General features: G+C 38.0%; 1 protein-coding gene across 1 annotated transcript; it reads left to right on the top strand.

The window, feature by feature from the left end:
* Positions 1–1,189: 1,189 nt before the first annotated feature.
* On the top strand, positions 1,190–5,732 carry LOC113710442 (uncharacterized). The gene is made up of 2 exons (XM_027233455.2): positions 1,190–4,520; positions 5,014–5,732. Exons 1-2 carry the CDS (start codon positions 1,370–1,372, stop codon positions 5,349–5,351), a joined length of 3,489 nt encoding a protein of 1,162 aa, XP_027089256.1. The 5' UTR covers positions 1,190–1,369; the 3' UTR covers positions 5,352–5,732.
* The last annotated feature ends 7,212 nt before the right edge of the window (positions 5,733–12,944 follow it).

Raw genomic sequence — 12,944 nt, 5'->3', positions numbered from 1 at the left:
ACTCTAATATTTCCTTTAGATGTTTTTCACTGCATGTGAGATTCGAATCTCTGACCTACCGTTCGAAGATGGACTTAAACCCTTTATGGCGGTGCCAAAGCTGACTGATTTGAACTTTTTACTTAGTGTGGTCGCCGAATTCAAAGTCTCTCCATACCAGAATCTGTTTGGTAAACATTGGTCCCACAACCATCCGCCACCCGTGAACCCGCAAAAGGATAACAGCCCACTTGATCATTGAATTCATCAGCCGAAAAGAAAAATGGCTGCCTCATCTTTTAGCCATTCTTGGCCAACTTGCATTTATATATACATTGGGACATATCCAATGTGCACACCACATAGGAAAACCGCGTTCTACCCAGATCTACTCACCAAGTGCCTTCACATCTACAGTTTTCCATTGCATTTCTTGTTACTACCATAATTAATTGATTCTGGATAGGAGTTGGAATAATTGACATGGTTTGATAGTGATGAACTGATGATCAATATAACAATCTTTATGCATATTATGCCTGTGGAGAGTTGAGGCAAAGTTACATGTCCAGCTAAATAAATGGTATGATGTTTGTGCTTCTCATGGAGGTAAAGACCAGCACAAATTTGATCTAGTAACTAAGATTTAAGTCCTATAAATTAGAAGTTCTGAGTTTAAATTCTTTTTTTCCCCTCAGTACTTCTGAAATTCTAACCCTTCGTTTCTCTAAACAATTTTAAAAAAATTTTAAAAAGATACTTGCACTGTTAGTTTGTTGCGTCTTTATGAACTACTATATTTTAATTAGTTAATTCAATATTACTCATTTTCTTGCTCTCTTTTCAATTGTAAACAGAAAACTTGTGAGCTTGAAGTTTAGATATTTTATTGTTACCATTTTAAAACAAATATTTTCATTCGAATGACACCATTGCATAAACATCCATAAGAAACAGGGAAAACAACAATCCACCTTTAGTCACAAGCAAGCTTACGAGCTGTCACTTACTTACACTGGAGGACACATTGACTTGGTAATGTGAATGTGAATTTTGTCTTAATTTTGCAAGTGGGCAGGAGTACCCCCTACTATATTTTGAATTTCATACGCTCATAGGTTTGTAGGACCGACTAAGATGTTTCTTTAGTTCAAGCATTCTAGATTAAAGCCGGTATTGGTGTTTTGTTAAGGTTCAAAGAATGAAACTCCTGCGTGCTTTCTGAGTGGTTGACTCAGTAGTTATCATGAAGACTCCCTTTCTTTGAGATGTAAAACAGTTGAACTTACCTTAAAAAAAGACAAGCTTGGACAGATAGCTGACCAACTAGTGCATATAAATACTTGGTAATACTTCTTTAACTGAGCATTGCCTAAAACTTTTAGAAGCAATGACACTTCAAAGAGTCTTTCTTGCAGTGTTTTTACTTTCAACTGTCTTAGTTGGGGTTCTATCAGTTTCAGAACCAATCTTGAAAGGTGAAGTTGAGGCATTGAGAGCATTTAAAAGCTTGATCAGAAATGATCCACTTGGTGTACTAGATGATTGGACTGATGCCAACCATCATTGTAACTGGTCAGGAATTGCTTGTGATTCTTCATTCAATCATGTCATATCCATTTCCCTGGTTGACAAGCAGCTCGAAGGTGAAATCTCTCCATTCCTGGGCAACCTTTCGAATCTCCAGGTTCTTGACCTTACTCTGAATTCATTTACTGGAAATATTCCTCACCAGCTGGGGCTCTGCTCACAGCTTACTGAACTCACCCTATTTGCAAATTCTCTCTCTGGTGAAATTCCACCAGAACTTGGAAACCTTAATAGTATACAAGCAATAGACCTTGGAAGCAATTTCTTGAAGGGAGCCATCCCTGATAGCTTATTCAACTGTACATCCTTGTTAGAGCTAAGTCTCATCTATAACAATCTCACTGGCAAAATACCAGCAAAGATTGGTAATTTACTGAATCTTCAACTTTTTGTAGCATATGCAAATCAGTTGGAGGGTCCTATACCTGCTTCCATTGGGAAGATGCAAGCATTGCAATCTCTTGACTTAAGCTTTAACCAATTATCTGGAGCAATACCTCCGGAAATTGGAAATCTGACAAGTTTGCAAGCAATTCAGCTGTTTTCCAACTCTCTGTCTGGGAACATTCCTGCTGAATTCGGTCTTTGTTTAAATCTAGTTGCAATAAACATATATATCAATCAGTTCAGTGGTAGCATACCTCCTGAACTTGGAAACTTGACCAACTTAGAATTCTTGCGTCTGTACAGAAATAAGTTGAACTCCACAATTCCAAACACGTTATTCCAGCTCAAAAAATTGACCCATTTGGGACTCTCGGAGAATGAATTAACTGGAAGAATAAGTTCTGACGTAGGATATTTGAGATCATTAGAAGTGCTTACACTCCATTCCAATAGGTTCACTGGGAACATTCCTTCAACCATAACAAACTTGACCAACTTAACATATCTGTCTTTGGGCATAAATTCATTGAAAGGGTCAATTCCGTCAGATATAGGGTTGCTAAATAAATTGAAAAATCTTACTCTGGACAATAACCTTCTTGAGGGGTCTATACCCTCTAGCATTACCAATTTAAGTCATCTTCTTGGAACAAGTATGGCTTACAATAGACTTACCGGCCTACTGCCTGTAGGGTTGGGACAATTATCAAATCTGACATTTCTCTCTGTCGGGGGAAACAGACTTTCAGGCCGCATCCCTGATGACCTCTTTAACTGCACTATGCTTCAAGTTCTAGATCTAAACAAAAACAATTTCACTGGAATACTTAGTCCAAATATTGGCAGACTGTCCAATATCCGGCTTCTCCGACTTGGAGGTAATTCATTTCTTGGGTCAATCCCTGGAGATATTGGTAATCTGAGTCAAGTGATTGATTTGCTCCTCCACAATAATAGATTATCTGGCTCAATTCCTTCTGAACTCTCAAAACTTGCACTGCTCCAAGGCCTCGCTTTGCAGAACAATTTGCTGGGAGGTCAAATTCCAGACAATCTTTTTGAGCTAAAACAGCTCACAGATCTTCGGTTACAAAACAACAAGTTCGTTGGTCCAATCCCAGAAGCTGTCTCTAATCTCAAGTTACTTTCTTACTTGGATATGAGTGAGAACATGCTTAATGGAACAATTCCACAAAGCATGCAACAACTTGGCCGATTGATGATGCTAGATCTATCAAGAAACCTTCTGGCTGGAGCTATTCCTGGTTTAGTAATTGCAAGTTTGAAAAATTTGCAAATACAACTGAATCTTTCACACAATTATTTCGAGGGACCCATTCCAGGTGAAATTGGTCAGTTAGAAATGGTGCAGGTGATAGACATGTCCAGCAACAACTTGTCAGGTAGAATTCCCGGGACAATTAAGAACTGCAGAAATTTGTTCTCCCTGGATCTTTCTGGAAACCAATTCAGTGGTAATCTTCCAGGAGATATTTTCATTCCTCTTGAAGAGCTCTTAAGATTGAACCTCTCAAGAAATAAATTAGATGGTGAACTTCCTTCTACTTTAGCTAATCTGACTCATCTTCAGTCACTAGATCTTTCCAAAAATAAGTTCAATGGCACCATTCCTGAAAGCCTTGGCAATCTCTCAACCTTAAAGTTTCTCAACCTTTCCTTTAATCAGCTTGAAGGCCATGTACCAGAGACTGGTATATTCCGAAACTTGAGTGCCAGTAGTTTGGTTGGGAATGCAGCCCTTTGTGGAACAAAGCTTGGCAAGCCATGCAGCACTGGCAAAAATCTGACTAGTTCAAACCATTTCAAAAAGAAAACTGTCTTCATTGTTGTAGCACTGGGACTAGTTTCTATAATCTTTGGTTTGTTGCTTCTGATCTCTGTACTTTATCGGAACAGAAAGAAGCAAAAAGCGAAAGTAGAAGAGAACTCGGTACCTAAATATCCTTCAGCCTTGCCTCTCAAGAGATATAATCAGGAGGATTTAGACAGTATAACTACTTCATTCAGTCAGGATAACATCATTGGCTCCAGCAGTTTAAGCACAGTGTATAAGGGCAAACTTGATGATGGGCAGGCAGTGGCAGTAAAGGTATTGAATTTACAGCAGTTTTCAGCTGAGTCAGATAAATGTTTTGATAGGGAAGTCAAGACTTTGAGCCGATTGAGGCACAGGAATCTTGTTAAGGTGCTTGGCTATGCTTGGGAGAGTCGGAAGATGAAAGCTTTAGTCTTAGAATATATGGAGAATGGAAGCTTGGACAAACTGATACATGACCCTGTATCTAACAAATCCAAATGGACTATGTCCGACAGCATCGATCAATTGATCTCGATTGCCAGTGGATTGGTGTACTTGCATTCAGGCTATGATTTCCCCATAGTGCACTGTGACTTGAAACCAGCTAACATTCTATTAGATGGGAAGTTAATACCCCATGTGAGCGACTTTGGGACAGCTAGAATGCTGGGTATTCATCTCGAGGATGGAAAGAGCCTTTCTACAGCATCAGCATTTCAAGGAACTATTGGCTACTTGGCACCAGGTAAATTCTAGTAGTTTGATTGTAAATTCTGTCAACTACATAATATTTTCTCAATTTCATATATTGTAATTGCATTTAATCACAACAAACATATCAACACGAGTTGCTTTCCCTAATAACTTTTTATGTTCTAACATATTCTACATGGATCACAGCCAGACGCCCTTGCCATAGGAGTATCAGGTTTATTTTTTTCATATTAATCTTCACAATCAAAATGTCTATATTTGTAAAAGATAATCTCCACATCCGTCAGGAATGAGACTCATAATCGTATCAGATATGAAAAGAGTCATTATACAATTACAAGAATGACTCAATAGATACCAATTAGCAGCCTGTTCTCTCCACCCTATTAGAACTGATATGTAGGCACATCAAACAGAACTCACAGAACAAATGAATATTGAATAGCATCCCTCTACTCTAGTCTATATCAGAGAGTCATTCTTGTGAGGTGCAGCTAATGACAGCATCATTTTGTGTTTATCAGAGTTTGCATATATGAGAACCATTACCACAAAAGTGGATGTATTTAGCTTTGGCATAATAGTGATGGAGCTGATTACAAAAAGAAGGCCAACAGGACTTACAGAAGAAGAAGGCTCATCAATCACTTTGCCTCAACTAGTACAGAAAGCCCTTAAAAGTGGTACCAAGAGGCTACTTCAAGTTGTGGATCCTCATTTAGTTCCCTATGTCTCAAAGAAGCAGGAGGCAACGGAGGGACTTCTGAATTTAGCCTTATCCTGCACCAGTCCAGATCCCGAGGACCGCCCTGACATGGAAGAAGTGTTATCATGCCTCTCAAAGCTACGTCAACTGTCATAAGGATCCTGAAAGTACAGCTCGACACAAAAATTGCAACTTTTGCCATCTTTCCTTCGTCATGGAAATTGGTATAATTGGGCTCATTAATACTCTGGAAGAGTGTATATTGCTCTAAGATAGGCGTCCAGGCACTAGTTGCCAGAGAATCATATGTATAGCCAATCTACTATTTGCAGTTTCTAGCAATTTATCTTACATCAGCAGATTGCAATTGCAGAAATAGAAAAGATTATAAAGATACATGCTTTGGTGAAGAATGGTTCTTGTACCTGTGAAAGATGGTAGAACAGGATTCGGAGGTTGTTAAAATGTTTTCCTTTTGTTTATCTTGGTTTATACTTGACCGCAACAAAATGTTCTACACAAGATTGATATTTACTAGCATCGCCTTTCTTTGCTTACAACAGGTTGCTGTTTGACCATCTAAAAAGGAGAAAAGGATAAAAAGAATAGAAAATATCCATGAAGTAGTACTGTACCTCGAATTTTCATTTGATTTCGATTGACCTGGGGTTAAATCCTGGTATATATATGCCAATGCATAAACAAAGGAAATAAATTTGATATTAGCAGTAAATCCTACTTTCCAAAAGGACACAATCAAAACCAGATCAGTTCAGTATTTCTGAAAAACAATTGTTGAATCAGCATAACAATGGATATGATATGGTTCAGTCAGACAATTACAGGAAAAGGAGGTAGCCTAATCTATCGGCGGATCATTATGCAAGAAATCATCAATAGTTGTAGGAAATTCAAAGCCTTGAAATCCATCACTGCTACCCTCTAAAGAACTAAGAAAAGCAGCTTTACTGAGCAGCAAATGTGCCAGCCTCAGTGGCTCTTTCTTTTCCCCGCCACCATTCATGAAATGCTCAATCCAACCCTCCAATCTCTGCAATTCCTTCACACATTTTGGCCCTTTAACTCCAACAATCTTTCCATAAAATTCATCATCACAACCAAAACAAGAATCAAAACCAGAGCCATCCTTCTTGAGCTCATTTTCATCTGACAAACCCAACAGTTGCATTAATAATTCAATATCATCAAGGTCACCGCTTTCAACTTCATTTGAAGTTTCTTGGTTTATCTCACTGTCTTTTTCAAATGAGGTTTTTTGGGTTGGGCAAAAGTCAGGAGAATTTGAGAGGAATTCGTGAGGTGGATCACTTTCTTGAAGGGTTGAACTTGAATTAGTAGTGTTGGTGGTGTTTTGGGTATGATAGAGGTATATCGCAGAGCTGAGAGAATCTACTTGTGTATCAATGACATTTTCAACTGGTGGCGGCAGCGGTGGCGGAGGCGACGGCGACGGCGGACATGGTGGTGAGAGAATGGGCAATGGAGATGGATTTTCGAGTTTTAATCTTTTTTCTACCTGTTTGAGAGCGGAGAAGAACTGGGCGTGCGGGGAACTGGATTGCATCTTCCCTTTGGTACAACAATACCGTTTTGAAATCGCACTATTTGAACAGAACAGACCAAACCGTAATGATTAAACTCAGTTACCAGGATGGCAATTGGGACGGATGTCTGCGCGGGACTAATGGGGCGGGGAATTTTTCCCTTCTATTTAGAAATGGGATGAGAGTGGGGACGAGGGTGCCACCTGTTAAAAAAAATTTATATATATAATATTTAATTTATTTAGTTACAAATTTATAATAATGATATTATTAATTATATTTATTATATAATGTATATATAATATGATTGATATTATTCTTTTTTTTTCGAAACGTTAGAGTACTTGTATTGATCTATTAAAACTTTACACTTCGAGCAAAGGCTCGTTAAACTGTATAACTCGTGTTCAATAACACAGAGGAAAAAGACTTTTCTCATCCAACAAAATGCCTAAGCCATATGAGCTAATATTAACATTAGCATTACTATCATCATTACTATCTAAGCAAAAAGAGCACATTCGAAACAACGACTTTAAGCTTAATATATCCTCTAGGATCGTTGTCAGTCTACAATCAGAAGATTTACCATGCATGATCTGCCTCAACAAGTCCTTGTTTTGGATTTGAATTCTGATGTTGCACCATCCTCTTTCCAGTGCTTTGCATAAGACGAATCTGACTGCTGAAGCTGCATCAATATTCTTGTTTCCATAGCTTCTGTCTTTCAATGCCCAAGAATCTGTTGCACCATTTGTCATTCTTTTGATAGCAACTCCAATTCCCAACAATGCAGGCCTCGATAAGCTTGTTGTTGACACTCTTAGCCTTATCAAATCCTGGTCCTCTTGTACCTGATGTTCCCCCTCCAGTTCTGGCATTGTTTCTGCTGTGCTCTAATCAATTTTCTTAGTAACTACTTCCTCCAGCTCCAGCCATTCTTTATGTGCATTTTGAATAACACTGCAAGGTTGGTAGCTGTCTTGGTTCTCAAATTCCCTCTTGTTCCTTTCTTTCCAAATCTGCCATAAGATATTAGCAGTGAGACCAATATGGCTTTTACCCTCTTGCCTTGTTGTAGCTTCTGTGATCCTGCCCCACCATCTTGTGAAGTTGCACATATGATTTTTTGCTCCATCCCATGTTACTGGGCTACTTTCCAGATAGCTTTCACTAGGGGGCATTGCAAAAGTGTATGTTCTATTGTTTCTGGCTCCTCTCCACATCCCTTACACACTGGATCACCAATTGCAGCTTTCCTGTGGATTGCCTCTCTAACTGGTAGAGCTCCATTAACACACTTCTAGATGAATACCTTAATTTTGTGTTTGATGTTGAGTTTCTACAGTGTATTCCATATTTGCTTGCTTTGTTTACTGCCTGCATCAAAACTTGTCCCAGCAGTTTCCTGTCCCTTGTTGTTGCCTAAGCTCTCATCTATTAGCCTCTTGTAACCAGATCTCACTGTGTATTCACCTCCTTCATTGTATTTCTAGTAATTGGAATCTTCTCTGCCTGCTAGACTGATTGGAATACTGAGAATCCTCTTTACATCAGTCTTGTTGAATAGTCTGAAGATTACATTTGTGTTCCATCTGCTTTGGTTGATTAGCTGCTGTACTGATACAAATTCACAATTTTGGGGTCTTAGGGTCGTGGGCTTACCAATTGGAGAAGCTGGTATCCATTTATGATTCCATATGTTAGTGTGACGCCCCCACTTCTCCCAAGAGCGAATCCAAGAGTATCCGCGGAATGCCTGCCCAACTCTCGTCGGGGCTCACTATAATCCATAATTCAAAAACTAGAAATACTTCAAATATTTTTAATAATATTTAAAGTACTCCAAAATATTTCATACTTACCATTAGTTAACTTTCAAACTTAAATACAACCCAAAAGAATATGTACTGCAGTAATTGCTATAATACAAGTTGAAGTCTCCAAAAGAAAACAATTTAGAACTATTCGTGAGCACTCTCGATCCTGAACCCTGTTAAGGAAAACAAAAGCATGGAATGAGCTAAATAACCCAGTGAGGTTCCAAAACACACTAGCAGTTCTAATAAATCAAGTAAATTGAGCATAATGCACATACAGTTCAAGGTGTCACATTGGCACATTAAAATGAGGCATTTATCATTTTACAAAAATAAACACACATTAAAAAGATACGGTGTTCACGTGGAACTGTTTCGGTCAACTGCACCTTATAACTCCAATATTTCCCCCGGTTTGTCTGGTCATCGCCTTATCCCTCCAGTGGTAATACTCGAGTATACCGAAACGATGGCCCAAGGTTCCAACCTACCCGACCGAGCCCAACGCTGGCTCGAGCAGGTTAGCAACCAAGGGCAGGGCCCAATTCAGGTAAGAGCTTACAACATGCGCAAATAATCAAATAAACCGGTAAACGGTAGAAATTCACGGTAAAACGGTAAAAATTTGTTATTTTAGTAGGTCGAGTGAGATAAAGTACACACTCGCCTTAAAACGGTAAAAAATTTCATAGGAGCAATTATATATAACACTTAACACTTAAACATACGAGAAATATGCGGTAAACATGTAGCAAAACTATTCAAGTCACAACCACCTACGAAGAACACTCACCAAATCAAAAGTGTAAAGCAAGAGCGAGGCAAGATCAAACAGGTTCCTCGAGATTCTCTTGATTACCTGAGACATATACAATTACAAATCACCTAGGCAATCAACCAAACTCTAGTAGTATTCCCGCTACTCTCATTTAAGAGAAAACGCGTTCAAATCGAATACAAATATCACTTAATAACTTAATCCATGAGGGTAGCATTTGAAAATATCTAAGAATACATTAATTTGAGTCAAGTCATGTCCAAAATTCTCCAAGTTGAAGATTAAACAAATCTCTAAGTTTTGGCATGAAAACCAAGAAAGATAGAGGATTAGTTTCTTGTCAAAATTCCCTAGTTGAACGCCCAAGTTTCAAGTATAAATGAGCTTTCTCATTTTTCAAATTCATTTAGTTAAAGTCTAGTAAAACTGCCACCAACAGCTCACTAACTTCTTTAGCCACCAATTCAAATTGTACCCGTAAATCGAGTAAAATTCTCAAGTTCTCTTTTAATAAAAACCTCACTCAACGTCCATTTTCAATGATTAAATCGAGGGTGTATACTCAAGAGACTATGGCGATAGAAGCTTTGGTTTTCAAATAAGGAAGATAAACACATTTTTTACTCGGAAACTCAGCCAAAATATTCCGAGTATTACTAATTACGTTCACAAGAAACCTTGCAAATCATTCTTTTAAAATACTTGTATGATTGCTAACTCTAGTACAATTATCAAGGCCATAAGAATAGGGTTGAAATCCCTAATTTGAGTACGAAGAGAAGTACCATTAACCAAGGGAGTTATATGACCAAGTAAATGCATCAAGAGAGGTTTAACCTTTGAAAACCAAGATTGGGAATGAAAGTTCAAAGTTCCAAAGAAACCTTGTATTAAATCATGAAAACAAACTTAAAACAGTCCAACAATCTCAAAGGAAGGTAGAAAGTTCTTAAAGGAGTAATTTGGTTGAAAACAGAAATTTTTCCAGTTTAGAGTGACACTACTTTGAAAAATCGTATCTCGAGTCCCGTAAGTCCAAAAATGGAAAACTTTGTACCGTTGGAAATTAGATCCAAAGTAGTAAAAATTCCTAGAAGATATTTTTCCAAGATTCTAAACGGAAAGCATCCACTTTTCAGCTCAAAATTGCTAATTTAAACAAGTAAGACATGATCAGTCTTGGTTTTTGGTAATATTTAGAAACTCTGCATAATTCACAGAAAGTGAATCTGTGACAGCCCCACCTCCCCCTAAGGCGAACCAGAGGGTTCGGCGGGCCGCCTGCCCAACTCTCGCCGGAACTCAGTCGTTCACTGCAATCCTCAAATGAATTACAAGACAAAACTCAAATATACATCAAATTCTCCAATAATTACATATCATAAGCGAAGCGGAAACAATTCTCAACTATACATAAAATGATTCCAAATCCAAATTGTACAAAATATAGGCCATCCAGTCACGTGCACAAGTACTACAAGTCCTTCCTTCGCCTTGAGCCCTGTGGAGGGGAATAAAATATTTTTGGGGTGAGCTAGAAGCTCAGCGAGTAACCAGTAAAATCATTAAACAAATATATTTCACAATGTTGCATTTCGATGATTTCGATGATGTCATGATTCAGAGATCAAATGTACATTTATTGCTCTCGTGAGCCAGTGAAATCATTGCACTTGAACACCTAACGCTCAAATAGATCATTTAACATTAACAATGAGAGGGAGCCCCTTTTTGAGCTCCAGATAAACATGAACATGAACCATAAACAAGGTGGAGACGTTGGTGTCCAGCACAAGACTTTCCCAGAACTCATTGAAGCCAAATCATGTCATGAATTCACATGCAAGCACGCATGATATGCAATCGAATAAATAATGCAATAAACATTTCACAAGTACTTTGGAAATAGTTTAGGGTCACTCACCTCCACGGCTCAGAAATCATCTATCATATATCATTGCCTTGCTCAAATCCAAGTCTTAGTTCACAAACTCAAAGCAATCAAGCCCTTTAAAAGTTCGGACAGCACTTCCCCTGAATTTGCTAACTTTCCAGCCATCATGGCTTCATTATTTCCTCATTCCAATCCAAAGGTACACACACAACAACAAGTTCATCCAATAGCCATTCAGCAAGCTCCAAGTAGTACTAGTACAAGTCAAACTAGGGAAAAGTCCGGAAATGAAAGTTAAGCTCAAAACCAGAAAAATAGCTTTGACGTCATTTTGCGGTAATGGTACCAAAGGTACTACGATTTTCGGATGAAGGTAAAAGACACACCATTTCGAAGCTAAGAGATAGGGCTACAATATTCCAGAAGGTCACTCAACCCAGTTTCGAGTGTAACCAGGTCAAAAATGCAAGAAACTACACCAGAACCGGAAAAACAGATTCACAGAATGCATTCTAGCGGAAACATTATAAATCAGGCTATCCAAGTCCAAATCCAGAAATTCCAAAACCAGCTGAAAGCTAAGAAACAGGGAAACATTTCATCAGAAGACCTCAACAACCAATTCGGAAGCCATTCCACCCAAAACAATCAATTACAGCCGCAATTCTTACATTCGGGTAAAACCAGGACAGCAAGGGTAATTTTGACTTTTCACAAGCTACTCTGCTCCGATTGACCTGAAATTTTGTAGACACCTCTAAAATATCATTCCATACAACTTTCATGTTTTAAGACAAGGCCAATTCGGTCTCTATCTATGAGCTATAAATTCGAGCAGAATGCACAATCATAAACCCTAACTTTCCAAAATTTCTTCCAAAACAGAAAGTGTTTGCAATTAACCACTTTTTCCACCTCATAGAGTCCTTAAACATCATTTTCAATCACCATACATGACCACATAATCATATCCATATGAAAACAAAAAAATCCCCAAAAATTATAAAACTTCATCAATTCAACCACAAATCAAGAAATAATCCATAAAATTGCATCTTATACCACCACTAAGCATAAATTTAGCATCATTAGAGGAAGGAGTGAGGTCCTTCACAACTCACCTTAGCAATACAAGAGATAGAGCAACTAGTCACCTTAGCTTTCCAAACAACTCCACAACCAAGCTCAACTCCACCAAACTAAGAGGTTTTATGGAGTAATTGGAAGATTAATCGGTTTAATTGAAAGATTGGGCAAGATTGGAGACTAGAAAATTGAGAGCTTTTCTTTCTTTTTTGAGCAAGAGAGTTCGGCCAAGAAGCTTGCAAAATGAAGTGATTTTTGGCCAATTTTAATTAAATGGTAAAGTTATGAATAGTAGTCAAACTCAAGACTAAATCTTATGGTGACACTTGTCACCTTTAGGTTTAAAACTTATCTTTTTGTCTCTCCAATACAAATATCTTAACACCTTGTAAAATAATATCACTTAATACAAAATTCCAACAAGTTGTCAAAAATATAATGCATTTACCGCACTAGCGAGTCCCACGTCCAAAATACGCTTTTAATTTCTCAAAAACTAACCGATACTAGAAAAATCATTTTAAAACTATCTTTGCTCATAAACTTTATCTAGGGAATTTTTCTAATAAAGAAAATGTAGAAAAAGGCGGGCGATTAAATAAAATA

This window comes from Coffea arabica, chromosome 9e (genome assembly GCF_036785885.1).
Source record: "Coffea arabica cultivar ET-39 chromosome 9e, Coffea Arabica ET-39 HiFi, whole genome shotgun sequence".
Taxonomy (NCBI): Eukaryota; Viridiplantae; Streptophyta; class Magnoliopsida; order Gentianales; family Rubiaceae; genus Coffea; species Coffea arabica.
The sequence above is the reverse complement of the archived record's forward strand: the minus strand, read 5'-3'. Positions and strand labels throughout refer to the sequence as shown.